The sequence below is a fragment of the Rhinolophus hipposideros genome, assembly GCF_964194185.1.
Source record: "Rhinolophus hipposideros genome assembly, chromosome: 7".
Lineage (NCBI taxonomy): Eukaryota > Metazoa > Chordata > Mammalia > Chiroptera > Rhinolophidae > Rhinolophus > Rhinolophus hipposideros.
The window spans coordinates 49,492,824-49,520,271 of record NC_138053.1 but is presented as its reverse complement, the minus strand read 5'-3'; the positions used below and the strand labels follow the sequence as shown (position 1 = coordinate 49,520,271).

Below are 27,448 nucleotides of genomic sequence, written 5' to 3'. Positions count from 1 at the left end.
CTTCTGTTTCTTTAACTATAGAATCCTGCTTACAACACAGACTCCATTAATGAAACCCTATCCAGTGATCTCACGACTTTCATACACATCACTGGGGTAATTCAGGATGTCTCTGCCCTGTTTTTAGAAGAAGCAGTAGCCTTTAGATGGATCATGAATTTTTAAAAATATGTATTACAGGCATTTTTCTTTTCAAATTACAGGCATTTTTCTTTTGTTTTCCATTCCTCTGACGGGAGCCACTCATAACTTGGTAGTTAAGCGGTTAAAAATAACAGGCTTGGAAACAAACAAATCTAAATTTGTATTCTAGCTGTACTTTTCAACTACTCCCTGAGCTTGAATAAGCTACTTTTCAGCTCTGATCCTCAATTTTGTCATTTGTAAAATAGGGATAATAGAACTCCTTTCGCAAAACTGTTTATGAAGAATAATTACATGCCATGCATAAAGCACTTTGCATTCCATTTAGTCAAACAATATTTATTGAGCACTAATCATGTGCCGAGCACTGTGCCAAACTCATGCCTAACTCAGGATTGTTCTTTTTCTTCCCTCAAATTTTCATCTAATTTCTGCTTCTCTAGGTCTCAGCTTAAATGGCACTTTCTTAGGGAAAGCTTCTGTGTTAGCTCAGGTCCTCCAAGAAGTGAATGCTAAGATAGGATTAGACATGCAAGAGATTTATCAGAAGAGATTCCTTTGGAAGATAAGGGGGAGGAAGCAAGAGTAACAAGGAAAAGCCTCACGCTCCAATGAAAGTCTGAAGGGGAGGAAGAAGGAAGAGGAATTTGGTAGGAAAAGACTGCAGCAGTATTCTAAGGCAGTTTTGGCTAGGCCAATGGGGCATTCCCAAGGCAGATTTGCCCATTAGGTGTCCTGTGTCCTGCAGGAATGGACTGGTACTAGGATCCTTACTGTCCTTAATCATTGGACTGTTGCAGCTCAAGAGACTTATAGCCTGAGCTCCAAATGTGGTAACAGATCCAGCAAGGTAGCAGCTGGGGTTTTCAGTCAGCTATGCTCCCCACACAGGAAACCTGGACAATGCATGTCCACAGCCACCACACGCTCCATAATAGGTTCGATTCCGTCCCCAACCCCCCACCCCCACTTATTTGCTCTTATAGAGGCATGTATTTTCCGTTTCTCAATTATCAGTATTAAAATTAAATTTTTGTTTTCTAAATCTGTAAAGGTTATTCCCTCTGAACTGTAAGCTGCATGACGGTAAGGTCTGGGTTAGTCTTGTTTCCCATTACATCCCCAAGGAATACACGATGCACCGGGTGAGATGGCATATAACAGGTTAAAAATAAAATAGTAGTCACTGTTTTTATCCACTCTCTCTGTCCTATTCCACACATTGCCACACCCCCAAACAAACCATTGCAGCCCCACACTGCAGTATAGATTGCAGATTGCAGCTTAGTGGTATTTTCTCTGGAAAATAACATTATTATTTAATTTTATTTGTCTTAAGGAGCAGTTCCATCTTTATTTTTAAGATATCAAAGCTTAATCAAAAGTAGTGAAGGCTTGAAGATGGAGTTTTGAAAGTACTGAAGTACGCTCGTGCACAAAGAGAGTAGAGTTCCCAGCACCTGGTTGTAAATTCTGCCAGTTTCTTCAGTAGTAGATGCCGAAGGATCTCTCTTTTGTATTAGCAAGGCCATGTAAACGGGTGATTGTCAGCTTCCCTCTAAATGACCTGTCTCCCCACGCCTCTTTTCCAGAAAGCAAAATTTTCATCAGGTGTAGCAGAAAGTGTTAAGGGGAGTAGAATAGGGATGTAAGTTAATAAAGCAAGAATGAAGGAACCTAGAAGTTGTAAATTACTCCACATCACAGAAGAGCTCAAGACATCAACCGTATGCCAAATAGAAAATTAATAATCACAAAAACCACATATCCAAAGCCCCCAATTCCCTTACTGCTGCCCCAAAGCTGGGGGTTGAGTGAAGGGAGGGCCTGCACTATGCTAGGGGAGGGGGCATAGCATACTGGACTTCAGCTCTCTAGATTCAAAGCTTTTCTTTGGAATTATTTTTGGAACATTGAAGAAGTTGCTTGACTTCACTGACCCTGTTTTCTTACCTGTACTGTGAGTCTAAGGAAAGTAACAACCTTAGAGGACTGTTAATTACATGGTAATAGATGATTTTTGGAAAGTGCTTGGCAAGGTGCCTGGCACATAGTAAACTCCCAAGAAATCTCACTGCTATCACTTCCTGTTATGTATTCCATAATACCCAGCTGCAGCCATTTTCAAAATGGTATCCACAGACATTTTCAGGAGTCATAAGGTCGACTTATTTTCATAATACTAAAAATTTATTTACTTTTTTCATTGTTTTAACATTTGCTTTGATGGTTCCAAAGCAAATCATTGCAGACCACAAGAAACCACTTCACACCCACTAAGTCGGCAATAGTGAAAAAGACAGGCAATAACACATTTTGGTGAGTATGTGGAGATACTGAAACACTCGTACACTGCTGATAGAAAAGAGTTGGTAGTTCCTCAGAAAATTAAGCACAGGGTTACCATATGACCTAGCAATTTCACTCCTAGGTATATACCCAAGATAACTGAAGACACATATTTAACAGAAATGTATACACAAATGTTCATAGCAACATTATTCATAATATCCCAAAAGCGTAAACAGCCCAAGTGCCCACCACCTGACGAATAACCAAAATGTGATATATCCATATAGTGGCATATTGGGTTGGATAATACTCTTTTTTTATAAATTCTAGTTTATTGGGGTGACAATTGTTGGTAAAGTTACATAGATTTCAGGTGTACAATTCTGTATTACATCATTTATATATCACATTGTGTGTTCTCCCCTGAGTCAGTTCTCCTTCCATCACCGTATATTGGATCCCGTTGTGGGTCTGTCCTGTACATTATTAGGATGTTTAGCAGCATCCCTGGCTTCTACTCCTGAGATATCAGTAGAAACCATGCCCACTACCAAGTTGTGACAATCCAAAAAGTCTCCAGACATTGCTAAACGTCCCCTGGGCACAAAATTGCCTCTAGTTGAAGACCACTGACACAAATCCGAAGACCTTGTATCCTTCACTACCATTCTCTTGCAGTGACAATTTTACGTAAGAATGTTCTTAATAAAACAGTAACAATTAGTAATTCTATTAAATATTGACCCTTAAATTCATATCTATTTAAAATATTCTGTATGAAAAAATAGGAAGGATTCATAAGGCACTTCTGTTACATATCAAAGAACTATAATTGTCTCAAGGAAAAGCACTTGTGGGATTGAGGTGCAAACTGAACTAGCTGTTTTTATCATGGAACTTCATTTTTATTAAAATATTTACTAATGATAAACTGTTTTTTTTAGACTTTGGAATTTGGTGAATACTTCCTCAAAAATAAAGAAAGTGTAACTATCAGTTCAGGGAAAACAACTGATAGTATTTGTTTTCTTTGATATAATTGAGCTTTCAAGAAAAAAGAATAAGAATTTTGTAAAAGTTGCATCATCACTGTGATCTTGACAGTTTTCAAACACTTAAAGATTCTTTTGATGAGATTGGAAGTGTATTAATAAATGTGATTGCTTGATAGCATAGGATCAAATATGTCAATATTTGGAAGATCTGCACAACTCAGTGAATCAACATTTCCAATTGACCACTGTCGGATGTTAAAATCATGCATACTTTTAAAAGATTCATTCAAAATGCAACATGAACCAACATATTTTTTCTTTAAAAATTTTTTAAAACAGTTTTGAGCTATAACTGACACATAAATTGCACATTTTTACATATGATACACACATGAAACTATCACAGCAATCAAGATAATAAACATGAGTATTATTCCCCAGTTTCCTGTATTCCTCTGCAGTCTCTCTCTTCTGCCCTTCTTAGCTCTCCACCCCTACTCTCCCATTTTCCAGGCTACCAATGACTTCCTTTTACCCACTAAATGTTAGTTTGCATTTTCTGGAATTTTATATAAATGGGATCATATAGTATGTATTATTTTTTCCGATTTCTTTCACTCTTAAGTATTTTGAGATTGAGCCATGTTGCATGTATACCAATAGTTAATTTTTTTGTTCTGAGTAGTATTTACAAACATATCATGAATTGTTTATTCATTTATCTGTATGTGTTGTTTCCAGTTTTTGCTTATTATGACCACAGCTGCTATGAACATTTGTGTACATATCTTTGTGTGGGCATATGCTTCATTTCTTTTGGATAAATTCCTAGGGGTGGAATGCCTTGGTCACACGTAAATATATGTTTAACTTTTAACCAAACTGCCAAAGCATTTTCCAAAAAAGTTGTACCATTTTACACTCCCATTAGTGGTATATGACACTTTTAGTCACCCCATAGTCTCACCAACACTTAGTATGGCTAGTCTTTTAAATATTAACATTAAGTAGGTAGGGAGTGATATTTCATTGTGATTTTAATTTGTATTTCCTCAATGAATAATAATATTGAGTATCTTTCCACATGCTTATTTGCCATTCATATCGCTTCTTTGTGTCTGTTCAAACTTTATGCCTATTTGTTTATTGGGTTGCTTATTTTCTTATTATTGAGGTCTGAGAGTTTTAAAAAATAACATTCTGGAGAGAAGTTCTTTATCAAATATGTGATTTGCAAACATCCTCTTCAATTTTGGCTAGTCTTTTCATTCTCTTAACAGTGTCTTTTGAAAATAAGTATTTAATTTGACCAAATTCAATTTACCATTTTTTTTCTTTAAGAATAGTTCTTTAGGTATCATACCCAAGAATTCTTTGCTTAGCCTCAAGTCACAAATATTTCTCTTTTTTTTTATTTCAGAAGTTTTAAGTTTTAGATTTAGATCTATGATACATTTTGTGTTTTCACATATAGGTAGTGTGAGATTTTGTTTATTTTTGCCTATGGATATCCAAATGTTTCAGGATTACTAGCTGAAAAATCTTTTTCTCCACTGAATTGCTTTGTCCTTGGTTGAAGATCAATTGACCATATATACATGTGGAACTTTTTTGGAACTTTTTATTCAGGTTCTCTCTCTTTTCATCAATTCTATACTATCTGGATTAAGGTAGCTTTATAATAAATATTGAGATCAGGTAGTGTGGTGTAAGTTCTCCAACTTTGTTCTTTTCTTTCAAAGTTGTTTTGGTTATTCTAGGTCTTTTGCATTTCCATATGAATTTTAAAATCATTTTGTTAATTACTAAAGAAAAGCCTGCTGAGATTTTGATTGGGGTTGTGTGAAATCTATAGATCAATGTAGGCAACAATTGACATTTTTACAGTATTGAGTCTTCGGACCCATGAACATAGCATATCTTTCAGTATATGTGTGTCTTCTTAAATTTCAGTAAACATAGTTTATATTTTCTGTGTACAAGTTGTATATGTTTTATTAAACTTATCCTTAAGTATTTCATATATTTTATGGCATTTTAAATGGTATTTTTTATTTCAATTTCAGATTTTTTTTTATCAGTATAATACAAATACAATTGACTTTTTTATGTTGATTTTTATATCCTGTAGTCTTGCTGATTTCATTTATTAGTTCTGGTAGCTTTTTGTAGATTCTATAGGATTTTCATCATACCTCATGTCATCTGCAAATAAAGCCAGTTTTACTTCTTGCATTCCAATTTGCATGCCTTTTAGTTACTTTTCCTGCCTTAGAGCACAGGCTAAAACCTCCAGTACAATGTTGAACAAGTGGTGAGTGCAGAAATCCTTGCCTTGTTCCTGATCTTAGGGTAAGAACATTCAGTTCTTTACTATTAAGGATGTTGTTTATTATAGATGCTTTCTGTCAAGTTGAGGAAGTTTCCTTGTATTCCTAGGAATCGATATTAGATTTTGTGCAGGATTTTGCTGCATCCTTTGAAACAATCATACAGTTTTTCTTAGTTAATATGGTGAATTATATTGTTTGATTTTCCAATTTAATTCAACCTAGCATCCCTGGGATAAGCCCATGTTTTGTCATGATGTATTATCTTTTTTATTATATTGTGGAATAAGCATATTTAGAATTTTGTTAGGAATTTTTGCACCTATATTTATGAATATATTGGCTTATGGTTTTCTTGTAACATCTTGGGTTTGGATATCAGAGTAATGCTGGCCTTGCAGAACGAAATGGAAACTATGTCGTCTTCTTCCATTTTCTGGAGGAGTTTTGCAGAATTGAAATTACCCTTTCCTTTAAAATTATACCATGTTAACACTATTAAAAAGAAAGCTGGAGTGGCTGTGTTACCATAAGATAAACTACACTTTAGAGCAAGAAATGTTACCAGGAAAAAAGAGGGTCATTTATAAAGTGGATCCTTTCATAATGGTAAAGTAATTTTCATAACAAATTTCATTAAGGATAAATTCATCGAAATAATGGAATAATTCTAAACGTTTATGGAATAGCAGAGCATCAAAATACATGAAGCAAAAACTGATACAAACAGCAAGGAGAACTAGAATAATCCGTAATTATAATCAGAGGTTTCACTACTTTTCTCTTAATAATTAATAGAATAAGTAGACAGAAAATCAGCAAGTATGTTCTAAATTCCCCAGGATATAGAAGATTTGCAATATCAACTAACTTGATGTGATTGACATTTGCAGAATATTTCACCTAGCAACTGCAGAATACACATTAGTTTAAAATGCACACTGAACATTTATCAAGACAGACCATATTCTGAGCCATAGAGAGGTCTCAATAAATTTAAAATGAATCAAATTATTCAGTTATGTTATCTGCTTTTAATGGAATTAAATTAGAAATCGATAACGATATCTGGAACATCCCTCAATATTGAGACTACACAACATACAAATTGCCCATAGGTCAAAGAAAAAAAAATCTATAGGGAAATTACTACTTTGAAATGAAGGAAAATGAAAACATGATATACCAAAATGTGTGGGATGCAGCTAACGCAGTACTTCGGGGTACACATACCACCGAACGCCTATATTACAAAAGAAGAAATGTGGCAAACCAAAGATCTGTTTTCAAGTTAAGAAACTATAAAATTAACAAAACAAAAATTTGTTTAAAGCATAAGAAAGGAAATAATAAACATAAGAGCCGAAATCAATGACATTGCCTCAGTTCTTCACTTTACAGGAAAGCGCACAGGTTAGGACGATGTCCTTCTTTTCCTGCCCGGCCTTCGCAGATGGGCTCTTCTTCTCTTTCTAGGCCAGACTAGGAGAGGTTCACGTGTCTCACAGCTTCTGGATGGTCTAAGTAAGCTGTTTTGGTTCAGCTCGCTCAGCTTTTTGTCTGAAATAGCAGTTGTTTAGATTGTTACGCCAATAGAGTGAACCAAAAAGAAACAGAAAACTGTAACTCAAGCTACACGGGCAACCCTGTAACAGATGTGTGGTATATGGTTGTGTGAGGAAAGTCAGCCTAACTGAACGCTGTGTGTTTGTATTACAGGTAACATGCTATTTTTGTAGATGCTATATTGTATCGTTTGTTGCCCCCAGGCTGTAACAGGTACTCACAGCCAAAAGGCTCTTAATGTGTGCTGATTAATAGCCAATAATAGTAACACTAGTTTGTTACTAATAAAAAACAATACAGAAAAATCTATGAAAGCACAAGATGGCTTTGAGATTTGTAAGGTTGGTAATAGTCCCCGCCCCCCCCCGCCCCCCCATGATCAGGAACAAAAAAAGATGACACAAATCACCAATTTCAGGAAAGAGAGGGGCAAGATTTTAGACACTAAAGGAACAAAAAGAAATATTGTTCACAGATTGGACATCAATAAATTCAACACCGTAGGATCTCTTCAGAACTATTCCCGCTTACTCAATAAGAAATACTATTTATCGAATTAAGGAATGCGAGCTGTCACTATGGGTAAGGCGCCGAGTACGCGCGCGTTAGCGATAAAGAAGGGATTTTCATGTCCGAGCATCTCTCAGTGGAGGGGAAAACCAACGAATAAAGCTTGATATCGAAGAGTGCACAGTGAGGGAAAACTGAGTCAGGAAAAGCTTCTCTGGGGAGGATTCCCCAGGCTGAGCCACGCAAGACCAGTAAAAAATGTTGGTCAGAACAAGCTCTGCTGTGCGGGAGCGGGGCAGGGGTACGCGAGCAGCCCTGTGCGCTCCGCCGACGGCCTAGCTCGCCCGGGCTCAGGGCAGCCCCAGCCCTCGCCCCACTCGCGCTCTCGGCTGCGGAGCGACCGGCCGCCCGAGCAGGCGTGCGCCTGCGTACTGGAGCACGGCGCTCGCGGGCGGGGCGAGGCTGATGCCGGAAGTGTGACTGCTCCCTCCTTCGCTGTTTCCATCCGGGGTCACGTCGGTCTTCCGGGTGTTTCTGACAGGGCTTTCTACGCCGCTTTTGCGGCGACTTGTTGGTCTTCCGCCTCTTGCCACCGCCCCCAACCTCCTACACCTTTGCTGGCCCTGCCTTTTCTCGGAGCGTTCGTCCCTCGCCGCCGAGTCCGAGGTTTACATCGCAATTCGGATCCGGAGCGGGGCCTCGTGGCTCCGCGCGCCACGACGTCCCGAGCGCGCGGGGCCGGCGCTGCTCCGGCCTTGGAGCTCCCCGGCGGGCGGTGCGGGTAGGCCGTGGCAGCCCTTCCCCGAGGACACCTGGGAGTGGGGGGCTTTGGGAGCGGGACGCGCCCTGCAGGCCCAGGTCGGGGGCGGGGCGTGGGGAACTTTGGGGAAACTGTACTGTTGTGTTTGGCGTGGGAGGTTCCGGCAGTCTCTCTTCTCCATCCTAGACTTCGCGGCGGGCCCCCAGGCTGCTGTACTTTCTGAAGAATCGGGACTGTTTACTTTGTTCCCCCGTGCCCCGCCCTCCAAAAGAGGAAGATTGTCTTGGGACCCCCGCGTGGGGTTTCGACGGGTAGCGGAGCACTAAGGTAAGTATCAGGGTTCATAATCGAAAACGTCAGCCTTGCTTCAGTGGGCATGACCCTGCCTCAGCGCTTCACCCTACGGGAACGCGCACAGGTCCGGACGATGCCCTTCTTTTCCTGCCCGGCCTTCGCAGACGGGCCCTTCTCCTCTTTCTAGGCCAGACTAGGAGAGCTTCACGTGCCTCACAGCTTCCGGGTGGTCTGAGTGAGCTGTTCTTTGGTTCAGCTCGCCCAGCTTTTTGTCTGAAATAGCAGTTGTTGATTTAGAGTGCTGCGCCAACGGAGTGAACCAAAAAGAAACAGAAAACTGTAAAACTCGGGGCAAATTGGCAACTCTGTAACAGATGTGAGGTATATGATTTGGGAAAGAGAGCCTAACTGAACGCTGTGTGTTTGCATTACAGGTGACACCCCGGTTTTGTAGATGCTATGTTGTGTCGTCTGTTACCCCCAGGCTGTCACAGGTCCTGCTTAACGGCCAAAAGGCTCTGAATGTGTGCCGATTGATAGCCAGTGACAGTAACATTAGGTTGTTACTGTGATAGCCCCAGTTATGTCTGTTCTGGAAATGTGTACCAGGTAGGCTCCAGGTGCAACAGGCCGTTTAGCAGTCATTTAAGAAATGGCCGGTTCACACCATGTGACTAGATTATTTTTCAACACGTGAGTGGACTCTTAATTCTTAATAAAAGGAATGTCCTTTTCAAAAACTGCAGGTTGATGAGCCGGATTTAGGAATTGGACTTTTTTTGCGTTGTGAAGATAAGAAGTGAGTTTAGGGGATCAAAGGCATTTGAACAAAGTGGACAGGTAACTTGATTTAGCCACTAAATCTTTTGTAATAGATAGATTCTGCTTTCCAGGGAATCCGGAGGGAACTTCCTAACCTTGAGTGGTCTCTGATTCCTTTGAGGAGGTCAAGTTTAGGACAGAAATTCCAGGTTGTAAGTTACAGGACCAAGTACTACATCATCAGGAATTACTTTGTAAACTAATCCATCACAGCTTGTCTCAGGTGTGATTATTTACAGGTAAACCTGTGTAGTTTCCCATTGGGTCAACCTTAATCAAGAAGCAATCCTTAAGGTTCTTAAAGCTAGAACCAATGTAGTGGTTTTAAAACAGTTCAAAATTTGCCTAGATTATTGTCCTTTATAGTCAAGTACAGATTGAGAAATTGATAACTTTCAAGCTAAGAAAAATAGGATACCACCAATATCTGGATTTTATTTATCATTCCGTTTCTTACACCTCCTACCACAGTTGTGAAGTAGTGTTTTATATAGATCATTCTTTACTTGCTGAAGAAGCCTTTCATTCAGAATATGAAGAAAAAGATATAAAATTTTGTGGTGGTTCTCTTAATTCTGGTGTGGTAATAGTTTTGCTGAAACTTTATATTCTGTTTTAAAAATGATCCCTTGTATTGTTTATGATAGATTATTGTTTTGATGACGTTTTTATCTTCATCGAAATCAGAGCAGAAATACATTAGAAGAAAATATAAGAAAGAGGAATTGAGATTCATGGGCTTTGGGTTTACTTCCTTATCTCTAGATGGTTATGCAGGATAACTATGTTGGGGAGCATTGAATGCCATTGGTAAAATTCTCTAGGAATGATCCTCCTTACTTTGAGGGCTAGCCTAGTAAGAGCCAGACTTAAGGCCAAGATTCATACTGAGGAGAACCTGACAGATATTTTGTTTTGAAGGGTCTCCAAAAGCTTCAGTGCTTATCTGGGAATCTGGGATATGTTAAACTTGATAACCTGCCCTGAAGTAAACTTTTGGCTCTGGAATCATTCGAAGCTTTTAAGCCTTGTATAATTCGGTCATTAGTTTTGTAGAATATTTTGTAGAGTACTTGACTTATTTTTAGTTTGGATCTGACCATGTAATGGGCAGGAATAAGGTGAAGTCTGGCTATACATTTTGGGTCTTAAAATCTGAATGCATGTGTGTACGACTTTATTTGATACAGAAGAAAAACACAGGCATGTTATTTGTAGATATAAACAAAGTGTGTATAATTTTAACTATGAACTAATTTAAATAAATCTGAAAACACAACATTGTACTTCTTGTTTTGCTGAATACAAATTAAGTTCCTTGTTTGATCAGATCTATGTATCTGTATCAAACAAAATGAAATATCAAGTGAAATTCATTACAATAATGAATTGTATTTAGTGTTATTTTCTCGGGAATCATATGAAATAGGAATTGTGTTTTATGGAGTTTTGGGTCAGAGAAGCAGAGTAAAGGAGGTCAAGAAAGAGTGTGAACCCAGGCAAATGGTAGAACAAGGCATTCGTTGCCAGTCTTGAATCTGGCATTCTGTGTTTATTGAGTATACTTTTAATAAAGGATTCTCTGGAATCTTGCTTGGTTCAAGATTATTTTCCATTAGCGCTGACTCTGGGTGGTGAACATACAATGAGATATATAGATTATGTCTTACAGAATTGTACATTTGAAACCTACGTAACTTTACTAACCATTGTCACCCCAATAAACTTTAATTTAAAAAAAAAGATTATTTTTCATTTCCTCTGAGCAGCAAATATCAGGAGTACAGTTTAGCAGATATGATAGAATTGCTTTAAAACAAAATCTCCTATAACAAGAGATAAAGGCCTGCTGAAGAAAGTTGACAAACTCTTGTTCTCTGGAACAAAATACCTTGTGTTTGGTCCAAATTAGAGAGTCGGGCACTGAGATGAGATGTGACGGTGGCCTGAGACTCTTGTCCAAAATCTATTATGAACCCTGGACTGGTGAATCTCACTATCTGTGGCCAGCCTAGGGAATTTTAATCTTACAGAACTGAAAAAAAAGAAGAAAGTTTGTATGAGTGATTTATTTCTTTCTTTCCAGATCTTTTTCTTTTTCTCTCTTGTCTCCTGCTCCAGTTTTTGCAGCCATCTGGTCTCAATACCCAGCGGCAACTAACTTTTTAAAAATTTAGCTGCTTAAGTGTTATTTTCCTTTTCTTAAAAAAAAAAAAAAAAAGTTTATGGCTCATTTTTTGGATTAACATGTACTGAAAAATGAGGATTTAGTACCTTTAGGTACTCTCTCATTCTAAATTGTTATGTATTTAAACATGTATAACATAGTATAATAATATGTAACCTTAAAATATAATATGTAGTAAATGAGATATAATAAATATATTACAATTTCTTATTTAAATCAGTATTTTCAATGTCTGTGTTATTTTAGGAACCAAGTAGGTAACTGGTTATATGTCCTTTTTTATATGACCATTTCAGTCATAAATTTTTCTGTAGTTTAGTAATTTATTTTATTATTTAAAAAAATATTTTTTTCAGTTATAGTTAACATTCAGTATTATTTTATATTAGTTTCAGGTGTACACCATAGTGGTTAGACATTTATATAATTTATGCAGTGATCCCCTCATTAGCTCGGTACTCACTTGGTACTATACTAGTTGTTGCAACATTTTTTACTATATTCATTTTTACTGTATTCTCTATGCTGTACTTTACATTCCTGTGTGATTTCTTTTGTTTTAAACTTGCTATTTTTCTGTTCCTATAATTATTTCTGCTCTGTCAGCAGAACTGCTCTCTGTGGTCAAATACATCAGGTAATCTACTACTTAACTTTTTTTTCTCCTTGGATATCTTCTTGAAGTCCTCTATCTTTCTGCTATAATTTAAGCTGTTAGCTTCCCTTCATCATCATCCTGGGGAATTTACTTTGTCTCTGCCCTGTGTCAGATCTTTCTTTTCCTAGATCCCAGGTTTTCTTTTGCCTTTTTGATATCTTACGTGTTTAAAAATGTTTTTTATTTTCCCTTACATTGATAGTATAGCTGGGTATAGAATTATACCTTGAGAGCATTTCCTTCAGAGACTTGAAGGCATTGATTTCATTGTCTTGTGGTTTCTGCTGTTGCTTTTGAGAAGTTCAAAGCTGTTTTGATTACCAGCCCTTTGTTTATAACATTTTCCTCCTCTAATATTTTATAAGCTTTTTTCCAATAGGCTGAAATTCTGAAATTGCACTGTTATATGCCTTGATTTGCCTTGTTTTTTAAAAACCGTGCTTTGTACTCATTGGGTCCTTAAATCTAAGAATTGGTGTTCTTTAGTCGTGGAAATTTTCTTGTTTTATGAATTCTGTAATGTCTTCCTCTGTATTTTCTCTGTTCTTCCTGGGGCTTCTATTATGTTGGATGTTGGACTACATAATTCAGTTCTCTTATATTTTCTCTCCTATTGTCCTGCCTCCCTTCCCTCACCTGTTTTTTGGTTTTGTTCCTTCTGAGAGATTTCCTCAATGTTTTCTTTTAACTTTCTGCTGGATATTTCTGCTTTCAATTTTGTAACTTCCAAGAGCCCTTTCTGATTTTCAAATGTTCTTGTTTTATATATGCAAGGTTGTTTTTATTTGTTAGGGAGTTTTTTGATTTTTGAGTTTTCATTTGTTCTTGGCATTAATTTTCAGTTTATTCCCAGATATTTTTTTGTTCTGGTGATCCAGGATGTCTATTTGCAGTGAATGCTATTAGAAATCTAATGCTCTGTGTGCATGGGCGATTCAGTAGTAGGCTTCATGTGCTTGCTAGCAGGTTAAATGTTCCTTGGTGGAAAACTGGTACTATGTTATGTAAGTTATCAGATCACTATATTATATGGTTTTTTTCCCCTCAGTTATTCCATAGATGAGTTTTCTAATTGCCTGCTTTGGAAAGGCTGAATGGGGATTCTGTTTTCACTTTGTAGATTAATAACTTGTTTTATGTTTGTTACCTGACCCTACTCTTTGTAAATTTATAGCCTTTTGGGATCAGTCACCACAAGAGAATAAATACCTAGTCTCTTGCCTGGGTCTGTGAATGGTTTTGATTGCTTTGTATACAAGTTTTCCCTATTCTTGTGGAATAAGCTCGCTTTTATTAGAAGTCCTATACATAAGTTATTTAAACTTTGAGGGGAATATCACAATTTTATAAATAGCTATTAGGCAATACAAATTCCTTCCCTTGTTGATCAGATCTATAAGATCTAAAAAGAATCAGGTTGTCATATGATGGTTTATATAAATATATTATATTGGAAATAAATGTAAGAATCTGTAGGGTTTCATTAAATGTCTCTTGGGTAGTTTCTTTTTTGTTATCAGTATGTGGTGATAACTTGATTTCTAAATGATTTATTGATATTAGGGTAAGTGTAAGGGTAAATTCATCAGAAAATTAGAAACTTACATATATTGTACTATTATTTGAATAATACTATGGTTAATCTAGATTTAAAATTCATTATTACGTTTTTTTGTTACCTTTAGTATGACTTAAGAGACTTATTTAAACTTTCAAAAATTACTTTGCAAATGAAATTCATAACTTGGTAACTAATTGTTTTAAATATTAGATACTGGTTACCAAAGTGTTCAGTATCTTTAAGCTATAATAATTTGTCTTCTAAAACTATTCTAGGTGGAAGAATACATGTTCACTTTTAGTGAACAAGAGCATGTTCCCAAACTCAATTTTGGGTCGCCCGCCTTTTACTCCAAACCATCAACAACATAATAATTTCTTCGCACTGTCACCAACTCTTTATTCACACCAGCAGCTTATAGATGCGCAGTTCAACTTTCAGAATGCAGAGTAAGTATGGTGATATTTTGGCCCATATCATATATAAATTTCTCTTTTGACTCAATGCAAACCATTTTTATATGAAACATTTGAAGATAGAAAAAATGTTTTTATGTGTTATTTTCTTTTGATCAGTGAAATATTTAGTTTTTCTGAAATTAATGTTTTTGTTTTCAAGGAATCAAATGTTTATTACTGCTGTTCTTTGTGTTTGGTAGCTTGTCTAGAGCTGTGTCATTACAGCAGTTGACGTATGGAAATGTCAGTCCAATACAGACCTCAACTTCCCCATTATTTCGAGGAAGGAAGTAAGTACTTCTTAATTATTTTAAAATAAAATTTAGCATTTCTTAGAACTATATAACAATGTATCTTAATATTAAAATTGTATGGACACTATGCCCTAAATTTTCTTTTTTTGGGGACCTGTGCGATCAGTCCTGTCACAGAATTTTAAAACTTCTATGTAGTATTTAAAGAATTTTAGGGTTACTTTGTTGATTTATTCTGCCATTATAAGTTTTAGATGCAATAAAACTATGTTTCTTCAGAAAACTACTTTTAATTAAGATTTTTAGTTAAATCAGTGGCTTTCTGTATTTGTTTGCTTGGGTTACTATAACCAAGTACAATAGACTGGTGGCTTAAACCACAGAAATTAATTTTCTCAGCCTTTTGGAGACTAGGAGTGCAAAATCAAGGTGTTGACAGGTTTGGTTTATTCTGAGGCCTCCCTCCTTGGCTCGTAGATGGCTGCCTTGTCTCTGTGTCCTCACATGGTCATCCCTCTGGCTGTGTTTTTTTCTGTATTCTAATCTCTTCTTCTAAGGACATTAGTCATTGGATTAGGGCCCACTCTAATGACCTGCTCTTTCAAAGAGAAGTCAGGAGCCAGTTAATTTGAACTAATTTGATTAAAAGAAATTGATGTATCACAACGTAATTATAATAGAACTTTAGAGGTGATTATTACAAAAAGATTGGGCAGTATTTGAAAGATATTGCTAGTTAAAGCCTATATGAATATTTCATAACTTTTGTGTCTGATTAAAAGTAACACTAAGAATTATCGATCACTCACTATGTACTAGGCATTATTCTAAGGACTTTACCAATAATGATTTAAGTTTCACAACACTTTGTGAGGTAGGTACTTTTACCCCTCTTCTGTTGAGAAAGCTGAAGCACACGGAGGTTAAGCAGTTACTCAGGTAGATATGGAACAGCTGGGTTATGATCCCAGGCGGTCTGGCTCTAGAGCCCATGCTTAGAAGCACTGTGAATTCTTCAAAGTTGTCATGGTGGAAAGCTGTATAATGATGCTGAAAATATTGACTTTATTCAGAATTTTACTTTTTGCAAATTGCCTTGATAACAAATTTGTGAATCACAAATGAAAATAATTTCCTTTAATTCACAGTTATACATAGTTTTAAAAAAAACTGAAATTGACATTCTCAATAGAAGATATTCAGCATATAAAGCTCTAAATTACTTTTATGTTTAAAAAATATTAAATACACTCTTATGTTTTTAGCACTATTTATTTTTACCTGTTAGTAGGAGTTCCAGTTGTTTGTGGGTCTGTCAAGGAGAGAGAAATGGGCATAATCTCAAGGGAGCATTGTGAGATGAAACAATGGGTTAATTCAAATGCAGGAAACTAACCCTAATTTGTGTGTGTATATACACACATATATATGTAGGTTTTGTTCTTTTATATGCATTACTTCTTATTTTTCCTAAAGTGTTTTTCTAAGGCATTTTCTGTGCTGAAAATGAGTATTTTAAGACTCATATAGAGCTCATGTGGTCTTGCTGAGTCAGTATTGTCATCTGTTATTTATATACTTTTTAGTTATTTTCTATTTGTTATTAAGAAATTGTATCTTTAATCACTAAGGTTTATTGCTTGTTTTCAGGAGATTAAGTGATGAAAAAAACCTTCCTCTTGATGGTAAACGGCAACGTTTCCATTCACCCCACCAAGAGCCAACTATAGTTAACCACATAGTGCCTTTATCAGGTGAAAGAAGATACTCAATGCCACCGTTGTTTCATACACACTATGTACCAGATATAGTCAGATGTGTTCCACCTTTTCGAGAAATACCAATTTTGGAACCTAGAGAAATCACACTGCCTGAGGCCAAAGATAAGGTAATAATAATGTAGATTTTAGTTTTACCTTTTGGGATATTAATATAAATAATGCATTATAAGTATCAAAAATATCTAATGTCTTAGATTGAGTAGAACGTCTAAATATTTCTGTCTAAATTTGAGTTTTTGATTTTTGTAACTGTTCTTTAATAGTGCATCTTTTATTATCAGGAAATCAGTTATTTTCTGATTCACAAAAATCTGGAATTAGAGCCCAAAATATTTGATTTTTAAGTTTACAGAACTATGTTGTTACTTATTATAAAAAGACAAGTTTTCATATGGATATCATGATAAAGTGTTAAAAAGCATTTTTTATGGAATATTTGTGTTTATCATGAGGTTTTTGAATGTCAAAAGTAGAGAATCCAGCAGTCACTGAGGAAGTAATACATTCTAAATGATATGATCAAGAAAGGTTTTTAAAAAAACATTATTTATAAAACACATTTCAACTGAAATGAAGCTATTTAATAGTTCTTGGAAAAGAACTATCAGCATTGGGGAACAATGAGTTATTTAACACTAGTGTTAGAAACACATCTCTTCCCTCTCCCCGATATTTAGTGAAACCAAAAAAAGACAAAAATCTAAGGTAATTTAGAAGAGTTTATAATGTAAATATCTGCATTCTCTGGGATTATCTATGGCTTATAGTTGCTGTTTTTGCATTTTCAAAGCTGCTTCACTCTTGAAAAATATGACATTTGTAGGCTAAGGAGAAAGAGCATAAAGAGAGAGTAGTGACTTTTGATTAATCTTGGGTGCCTAGCAACCAGCATAATTCTGGAACATAGTAAGTGTACAGAAAATGTTGGGTCAGTAAAGGAACATTTGCTTCATTCCTTAGTTGCGCTACTTTTTATTCCTCTATCATGCTTTTTTTCTTTGAGACAAAATTGTATCATGAAATTCACTTTTAAGATTCATTGATTTTTAGTATATTCACAAGATTGTGAAACCATCACCACTATCTAATTCTAGTACATTTTCATCACCCCCAAAAGAAACGTACCCAATAGCAGTCCTTCCCCATTAGCCTCTGGCAACCACCAATCGATTTTTTCTCTCTGTGGATTTGTCTATTCTGGACATTTCATATAAATGGAACCATACCACATGTGTTCTTGCTTCTTTCACTTAGCATGTCTTCAAGGTTCATCCATGTCATAGCATGCATCAGTTCTTTATCCCTTTTTATAGCTGAATATTCCATTGAATAGATAGACCATATTTTGTTTATATACTCCTCAGTTCATGGACTTTTGGGCTATTTTCACATTTAGCTATTCCACATTTTATCAATAATGTTGGTATGAAAATCTGTGTACAGGTTTTTGTGTGAACATGTTTTCATCTCTCTTGGGTATATACCTAGGAGTAAAATTGCTGGGCTATGTGTATAACTTTTTGAGGAATTGTCGATGTATTTTTAAAGTGGCTTACCATTTTACATTCCTACAAGCAGTAGACAAGCATTCCAGTGTCTCCACTTTCTTGTCAACACTGTTATTGTCTGTCTTTTTTAATATAGTCATCCTCGTCGGTGTAAATGGTATCTCATTGGGATTTCCATTTGCATTTCTTTGATGAATAACGATGTTGAACATTTTTTCATTTGCATGTTGTCATTTGTGTATCTCTGCAGAACCACCTATTCAGATCCTTTGTCCATTTTTTAATTGGGTGGTTGTTATTTTTAATTGTTGAGTCATAAGAGTTCTTTATGTATTCTGAATCGTAGACCCATATCAGATATATGGTTTGCAGATATATTCTCCTATTCTGTGGTTTATCTTTTTACTTTCTTGATGGTGTCCTTTGAAGTCAAGAGCTTTTCATTTTGAAGAAGGCCAATTTATCTATTCTTTGCTTGCTTGAGCTTTTGGGGTTTATCTGAGAAACCATTGCCTAATCCAAGGTCACAAAGATTAATGCATGTGTGGTATTCTAAGAATTTTATAGTTTTAGCTCTTAGAGTTAAATCTTTAATCCATTTTGAGCTAATTTTTATATATGATCTGAAATAAGGATCCAACTTCATTCTTTTGCTGTTTGTCTAGTTGTCCCAGCACTATTTATTGAAAAGACTGTCATTCTTACTGTGAAGTAGGCAACATTGGTGGGAAGGAGGAAAAAGCAACGTAAAATGGGAAAAGACTAACTTGGGATGTTTTGGTACCATTTCTCCTCCCACCCCATCCCTTTCTGTTTTCTTTGCATTCTCATTTTAAAGAAACTCTTGTAATGCTATAATGTGAAAGCCTGTGGTATAAATGAAATCAGACTAATTTTTTGAATGAATAAACTTTTTACTGTACGTGGAATTTTAATGTGTGTAGATAGACCCATTTTTTATAGAATTTGTTATACATAAATATTGAAGCTCTATATATTTTTGCATGTTATTATATGTTTGTAGTAAACTATTAGAACCAATTAACTACTATCTATATGTTGAGTCTCAGTAAACGTAATAACATATTCACATTAGCCAGTTAATATCATCAAGTAAAGTATGGTTCCATAACAATAACTTTTTCTTTGCTTAGTAGCATAGAAGAAGGTTCTCCTGAATCTTATGTTTTTGGAATAAGCATTTATCTCGAAGGGATAAAGATATAGTTTGTTGTTAAACCCATTTCTTTAAGTGCTACTCTCTACCTACCTATTTGTGGGAGAAAGAAGGCGAGCAATTACTCCTGTGTTCATTCTTTAAGTGAACACTTTTTAAGAAAACTAACATTTACTGATGTCTCTTTTTTCCTAGGCATTCTGCATATGCTATGTCATTTAGTCTTTTTCAACAACCCCATGACATGGACATTATCCTAATTTTACTGAGGCTCATAAAGCTAAATAACTTGCTCAAGGTCACAGCTAGTAGGTGACACAACCAAGATTTGACACTTGTCTTTACTGATACAAAACAGGAGGAACATGTGATGCTTAAAATGAAGAATAGGGAGTTAACATTCTTAGAACTGACTCTAATAGCAGGTAATCTGTCACAGTGATAGCTAGTGTTTACTGAATGTCTTTCTTTGCCAGCGGTGTGTTCAGTGGTTTGTGTGGTTTACCTCTGTTTACCTGTGCTACAGCATAAAGTGGATGGGAGTTCAGTGTGTAATGAAAGTGGAGCAGTGGTTTGGGGCATTCCTTGAATTCACAGTAGAATGCCATTGAATGTTTTTGAGTAGAGGAATAGCACAACCAGATTTGCATTTTTGGGAAGACAGCTCTTGCAGTATAGTGGAGTTTGGTTTGCTGTAAGGAGGGACTGGCAGATGGATGATTACCTTGAAGGCTGTTAAATTCATTCAGATGAAAGATACTTAAACTTTCTACTGCTATGGCACATAGTAGTAGAAAAAGTGTGAGAGACCATGCATAAAAGGAAAATTGATAGAATGTGTGGAATGACTGATTACGGTGGGGGGGACAGAGAGAGACATCAGTGACTCCAGTTGATGTGATTCTGGACCCCTAACAGACAAGGAACCTAGATTGTGGGTGTGTGAGCTAATTGAAGAGCTAGTCAGGAGCTATTTGGAACTCTGGTAAAATCTATAACGTTTGTGCTCTAGAGAAACCTCATGTTCTACAAATCGTACACTAAGAATATAGGTCTACAGGAAAATAGGGCTGGAGCAGAAAACTAGCAACAACAGTAACTGATACCTTGGGAAATACATTGGACAGCCAGGTAGGCAGCTTAGCATGGCTGGATGCTGCTGCAGGGTGTATTAAAAATGTGCAAAGTAAAAAAAAAAAAAATGTGCAAAGTGGAGTTGAGATGCTGGCTTGTGTGTGGTGGGCACTAGGCAAGGCAGTGAAAAGGGGATTCTGAGTCAGGTGCTCAGGTGAGGCTGGGGGTGTGCGTTGTTGGGTGGGCACCCTGGTTACAGGTGCTTCCTGTTAATGGTCTTAGATCTGTAAGGATTCCTGCCTGGGCAGCAGTCAACCTGAGGGTTTTTCCTCCCTCCTGAAGGTTATAATTCTACAAATTTAGCTCCATTTACAGATCAACCCAACTAACACATTAAATCGATACCATTTTCCTGTTTACCGATTGTGTATAAGCTACTTGGTATTGCAGAAAAATGTATTGTAGCTGAGCTGGCAGTATCCATTTCGGAAGCAAGGCCAGGGCCAGAGAGAAGAATCCTGAAGTCATTTGCAATAAAAATGACAATTGAAACTCTTGGCGTAGAGTCTATGTTTATTTAATATTCAACAAATATTTCTGAGTGCTAGGTATGTACTACAATGTTGTGCTAAATATATATGGTCTCTTTACCGTGTGCATACAGTATAGTGACAGGGAGCCATTAAAAAATAGTCATGAAATTCACAGGTTTTTAAAACTATATAAGTGCTGTGTAGGACAATTACAGTGTGGAGAGAGGATATATTTGAGGTCTCAGGTGTGGTCTAGAGGAGGTAATGTTTCAGCTGAGATTTGAAGCATAGTAGGAGTTAACTGGTGAAAGAGTGGGGAGGGTGGAGGAGGAGTTAACTGGTGAAAGAGTGGGGAAGGTCCTCGTGTAGAAGGCACATGGGGAATGCAAAGAACTGAAAGCATGCCAAGGTGGCTGCAGTTGGGTTGATTAGGACGAGAATGGCTGAGGTGTGATAGGTAAGTGGGGAGAAGGGCAGACGGTGCACAGACTTGGATGTCGGTTCCCTCTTCAGCCAAAGAATGGCGATAACCTGTTGAGGGCTTTTTTTTTTTAAACGGGAAAGAGAAATGAGTTCAAATTATTCTGACTTCACTGTATGAAGTTGAACAAATGTGGATTAGGGAAGTTAATGTATTACAGGTGAAAAGTAATGGTGCCTTGGATTAGGAAGTGCTGGTAGTTAATGATGAGAAATTAATGGATTTAGGCTATGTTTGGAAGGTGGAATTGATAGGATTTGATGCTGGATTAAATTAGTCTAAGTTTATGCACTGCTGACATTTTGAACCAACTTTTTCTGCTGTGGAGAGGCTGTCCTGAACATCCTAGAATGTCTAGCCACATTCCTGGCTTCAGCCCCCTAGATGCAACTAACCCCCAGTTATGATAATCAAAAATGTCTAGAGACATTGTCAAATGTCCCCTGGGGGACAGAATTGCCCCTATTTGAGAATCACCGGATTATTTAGAGAAGAAGACATTGAAGATTATTCCCCCTAGTTTCTGGTTTCTACAGCTGGATGCATGGTGGTATCATTCACTGAGACAATAAAATAAAAGAGGAGCAAGATTTCTGTGTGTGTGTGTGTGTGTGTTAAATAGGGATTGCAGGATGAGCAGGGGCCTCATAAATTCTGTGGGCATGTTGCATTAATGTGCATTTGAAACATCAGATTAGATACTTAGAGATGATAGTTTTTAATATATTTAGATGCAATTTAGGGGCAAGTTATTGACCAGAAGTGTACATTTGGTAATAATCATTGGCATATAGTTGGTAATAGATGCCAAGTGTATGAGTATAGATATGATTGTCCAGGGAGAAAAGAGAACTTGGATCTAAGACTGAAATAGGTTGAGGAAAGAATGGGAAAACAAATGGAAACTGAGAGTATATACTAGTGTTAGAGAACATTGGCTGTGAAGGGGAAGGCTCTAAAGGAGGGAAATTAGAACAAAGGAGTGTTTTTTTAAGGTGGGAGAAACTTTAGCCACATATAAATGTTCATGGGAAAGATTCAGTAGAGAGAGGAGATTGAACTCTGGAAAGAAAACAATCATGAATAAGATATTTAGAAGGTTGAAAGGGCATATCCTACCTATAGGAGTGATTTGCTTTAGGTTAAGAGAAAAGCTTTTTGGGAACTGGAGGATGGGAGAATATAGGTACTATATTTTTTTTTTTTTTAAAGATTTTATTGGGGAAGGGGAACAGGATTTTATTGGGGAACAGTGTGTACTTCCAGGACGTGTTGTTGTTTTTTTTTCCAAGTCAAGTTGTTGTCCTTTCAATCTTAGTTGTGGAGGGCGCAGCTCAGCTCCAGGTCCAGTTGCCATTTTCTAGTTGCAGGGGACGCAGCCCACCATCCCTTGAGGGAGTCGAACCGGCAACCTTGTGGTTGAGAGGACATGCTCCAACCAACTGAGCCATCCAGGAGCTCAGGGGAAGCTCAGCTCAAGGTGCTGTGTTCAATCTTAGAGCCCACTGGCCCATGTGGGAATCGAACCGGCAGCCTTTGGAGTTAGGAACATAGAGCTCTAACCGCATGAGCCACCAGTCCGGCCCCCTAGGTACTATATTTTTATGTTTAAGTTTATAGCTATGGTAAGAGAAGTCACTGGAATTTTCGTAATTGAGTGTCTTTCCTGTTTACTATCTGCATTACTGTGCAAGATCATCTGTTGAGAGTGGAGAGGATCAAGTGGGATGTCTAAGGTTGGAGGCCAGTGGAGAAGGTTTGGAATAGCATTTACTGAGCGTAGGAAATCAAGCTGACCAGAGAAACAGTGGATAAAGTTTGAAACAGTATTTGCTGGTAGTGTAGATACCTCACTCAGGATTGGTAATAATGAATTTACTATTAGGAATAATAAATAAGTCAGCTGATTCAGTCATATCCAAGGAAAGATTTTGTTAGAAATTTTAATTACTCTGAAAATTCATACTCTGTTTTGAAACCTAAAGAATTAAATTTTTGAAAATAGGTACCCTCTGAGTTTAATTTTTTCCCTTCATGTAAAGATCTTTTCTCTGTTTTTCAAGTTGCTACATTAACAAACAGAACTCAAATAAAAAATCTTGGTTTTCTGGATTTTAACTTTTATTTCACTCTAGCTTTTAGGTGAATATATGGTTGCTTAGACAAAAAAGAGGCTGTAGAGGAATCAGAGTTAACTGAGCTCCTGAATTCCATCTATTATAACTGTTCTTTGGAAATTCTGGTTAGTTTGGAGGTACTATGTGAATTAAACTAATTGATTTTGAATTTTAGGTTGAGATGAAGTTAGGTGAGGTTTTCTTGGTACTTATTGTGAATTTAAAAAGATGATTGTGAATGAATTATTCCAGATTTCTTGTGTAATGTTTAATTTTGGACAGGAACAAATTTTATGGAGCCTTTTGGCACCCTTGGAGGAATAGTTTGGGGACAATTATCTTACAGATATCTCAGAAGCCCTATCTTAAAAAATTTTTTTTTTAATTTCAATATTCCACTTTTTTTAGAAACAGAACAAATTGAAAAAGGGGATAAAATATTTATAAAGCATTAGCTCACTGAATTTCAAATACTTAAAGTATGTGTGCACTCACATTTCCTACTAATCTGTTTCCCCCAGCTTTATTAAGATATGAGTAATAAATAAAAATTATATGTATTTAAGATGTACAGTGTGATATTTTGATATAAGTGTACATTGTGTGATTACCATAATCAAGCTCATTAACATATGTGTCACTCACATAGTTACCATTTTTTTTTGTGGTGAGAACACTTGAGATCTACTCTCTTAGCAAATTTTAAGTATACAACATATTAACTGTAGTTACTGTACTGTGTATTACAGCTACAGAACTTATTCATCTTATAACTGGAAGTTTGTACCCTTTGACCAGCATCTCCCCAACCACCACCATTCTACTCTCTGCTACTGTGAATTTGACGTTTTTTAGATTGTACATATAAGTGAGATCATGCTGTGTTTGTCCTTCTGTGTCTAGCTTATTTCATTTAGCATAATGTCTTTCAGGTTCATCCATGCTGCAAATAGCAGAGCTTCCTTCTTTTAAGGTCAAATAATATTTCATAATGTATATACAGACACCGCATTTTCTTTATCCATCAACAGACATTTAGGTTGTTTCTGTATCTTGGCTCCTGGGAATAATGCAGGGAGTGCAGATACCTCTGAGATAGTGATTTTATTTCCTTTTCTATAAAGGGTCAAATAGGAAATGTTTTAGACATAAGGGCTGCATGGGACCGCCATCACATATTCGTTTTTTTCTTTAAACAATGCTTAAAAAAATGTAAAAATCATTTTAGCTTGCTGTCCCCACAAAACAAGCCAGAAGCAGTGTTTGGCCTACAGGCCATAGTTTTCCAACCCCGATCTGGGAGAATAAAATTTAATCCTTCAACTGTCATTTAAAATTTTGTATTAACCTCTTTTACTGGAAACCTTTTTCAAATCTTTTATAAATGTGGATGCCTTTTTTTAAAGCTTTTTATTATGGAAAACATTGAGTATATGTAAAAATAGAATATAATATCATAGATTCTCATATCACCAAGCTTTAACAATTACCAACATACCTCCAATATTATTTCATCTATACCTCCCTTCCTCATTAGTTTGCAGCAAATTCAAATGTATTGTATCATTTCATTTATAATTATTTCAGTATTCTGTGTTGTGATCTTTATCTCTCCTTTTACCAATGCCATACAATCTTGATTATTGTAGTTATAAATCCTCCAATTTTCTTTTTCTTGGCTATTCGTCTTTTCCCTTTTCAAATGAAAATTTAAATTATCTTAGTTTATAGAAACAAGTCTGCTGGGCTTTTAATTTAAACAAACTTTAAAAAATTTTTTGATTCCTTTGACTGTATAGATCAATTTCAGGAGAGTTGATATCTTAACAATAGTCATCTGATCCCTAAACATGGTATATATCTTCATTTATTTAGGTCTTTAATTTCTCTCATCAGTATTTAGTAATTTTCACTGTATAGGTCTCATATATCTTTTGGTAAATATATAAAAATTTTACATTTTTTACTGCTGTTGGTAATTTTTTAAATGTAAATTTTCTTTTTTTTTTTTTTTGCTAGTACTAGTATATATGCTTTATAGTTAATTACCTTTTTAGAAAATTAGAATATGAGAGAAAAAGCCTTGATATGTTAAAATTTCACTTGTTTTATGGACATGTCTTTCTGGTGTGCTTTATTATCTGTAGGAATGTTACTCTCTTTATTCTCATTTTTCTTATAAAAAACTTTGTATAGGAATGACTAGAATCCTTTGTAGGCATTTCTTCAAATAATTTTTTCTGCTCTTCTCCCATTCTCACTCTCTTTCTGAGATTCCAGTTCTTTTCTATTATTTGTGTTTAAGTGAGATGACTTTTTCCATACTACTTTTAGATGAGAAGGGTTGGGTAGGCTGGTTTTCCTAGGTTTGTGTCTCTAGGAATCCTCTTCTGTTGTTATGCAGTAAATTAGAAATACCGGGGGTACCAAAAAAAAATGTGTACAAGTGGACACTTTGATCAACGTTGCTCAAACAGTAGTTCGCCGTAATCAGAAGTGTCTAGATGCTGATGGTAACCACTCTGAGCACCTCTTGTAATTGCAGAAGTCAGACATGACTTGTATTCATCTTTTGTTATCGGTATATATTGAAGTATTACAATTTTAATACAGTTTTCCTTTCTTAAAATGTGTACACATTTTTTTGGCACTCTGTATATTTTCTGAGACCTTGTCTCTTCGCCTTTCCTTCTTTTTTCTAGGCCAGGGGTTTTTACCCTCGTCAATATCGGCATTTTGGGTCAGATAACCTTTGCTGTAGGTAATTGTCCTGTAAGATATTTAGTGGTATCTTGGCTTCTACCTACTAGATGTCAGTAGGTGCTCTACTCCTCCCCAATTATGATAACCAAAAATGTTTCCAGACGTTCTCAAATGACACCTGGGAGTCAGAATCATTCTTGTTTTAGACCTGTTTCCTTTGTCCCTAATGACTTTGTACTACTTAGTTTAGATTTCTCCTCCTGATAGTGTCTGCTTTGTGTATTGCTTTGTCTTAGAAGGAAGCTTCAACTAGTAGTTTGGAAATTTCTGATCTTTCTGTGATATTTTTGCATTTATCTGTGGGTGTAGCCTGTAAAACTCCCTCCCAGTTTTGATTGGTATTCCGCACTGAGTTAGATCCCTTAATTTGAAGAAGGGGATGGGAAGTGGTACCTACAGGCAATTTGATTTCTCGGCTTTAGGGCTGTCCAAAAATCCCTTTCCTCTTTTTCCTCTTAATGTTTCTGATACCACGTGAATCTTGCTGCTATTGATGTTTGGTCCTAACTGCTCATATTTTGGGGTTCATGAATGATGCATAGTCAATTAATTGTGTTGTATTTGTTGGTCATGTTTTATTTTATTTCGGTTTGATCTGTTTGCTTTATTCTCCTAGTTGCTCTGTTTTTTGGGGGTAGTGGTGGTGATGGTATTTATGGATATTTAAAAATTATGTCTTTCATTGCCAAGTTGGCATGACTGCCTCTACCTTCTTAAAATGAGTATTCTAAACGTGATAAAAGAAAATATTTTGAATAATGGGTGAGACTTGTGCCTTGTCATGGACTCTGGGGAAGGCCTAGAAAGAGAGAGGTTGAAAATGCAGTAGAGAGACCAAAAAACTGATGGAGGTATTTGTGTCCTATACGTGACCAAGAGGCTTGGATACAAAAGTATTGGTAGAAGGATTAGCTTTGAACAGGGGAAGAGGACACTTTGTCTTACAGGAGAGGTACAGAGATGAGGTTTCATTCAGATACGTTAGTTTACAAGTTTGGCTGAGGAATGTCACATCTGGTATCCTCAATTTCCTTAGTAAACTATAATATGTAGTTATCTGCTAAAGAAAGCAAAATAAGTATGTCTCAAGGGGGCTTGAGGAAAATAGTAAAGATTTTGGAATGATGAAAAATAAGAGCAATCTCTAACGAGAAACATGGAAGTCATTGCTGAGTGAGGCCA

At 36.3% G+C, this 27,448-nt stretch overlaps 1 protein-coding gene across 3 annotated transcripts in view; it reads left to right on the top strand.

Annotated features, from left to right (window-relative positions):
• The first annotated feature begins 8,284 nt into the window (after positions 1–8,284).
• TENT2 (terminal nucleotidyltransferase 2) overlaps positions 8,285–27,448 on the top strand; it is a 48,199-nt gene continuing 29,035 nt past the window's right edge. The window contains exons 1-5 of one of the 3 annotated variants that reach the window (XM_081054074.1): positions 8,285–8,618; positions 8,784–8,924; positions 14,396–14,569; positions 14,779–14,868; positions 16,483–16,720. In XM_081054074.1, the coding sequence (XP_080910200.1) occupies positions 14,433–14,569; positions 14,779–14,868; positions 16,483–16,720 (465 nt within the window). In that variant the 5' untranslated portion in view covers positions 8,285–8,618; positions 8,784–8,924; positions 14,396–14,432. The remainder of the gene's footprint in view (positions 8,619–8,783; positions 8,925–14,395; positions 14,570–14,778; positions 14,869–16,482; positions 16,721–27,448) is intronic. The other 2 variants (XM_081054075.1, XM_081054076.1) reach the window with 2 other exon arrangements.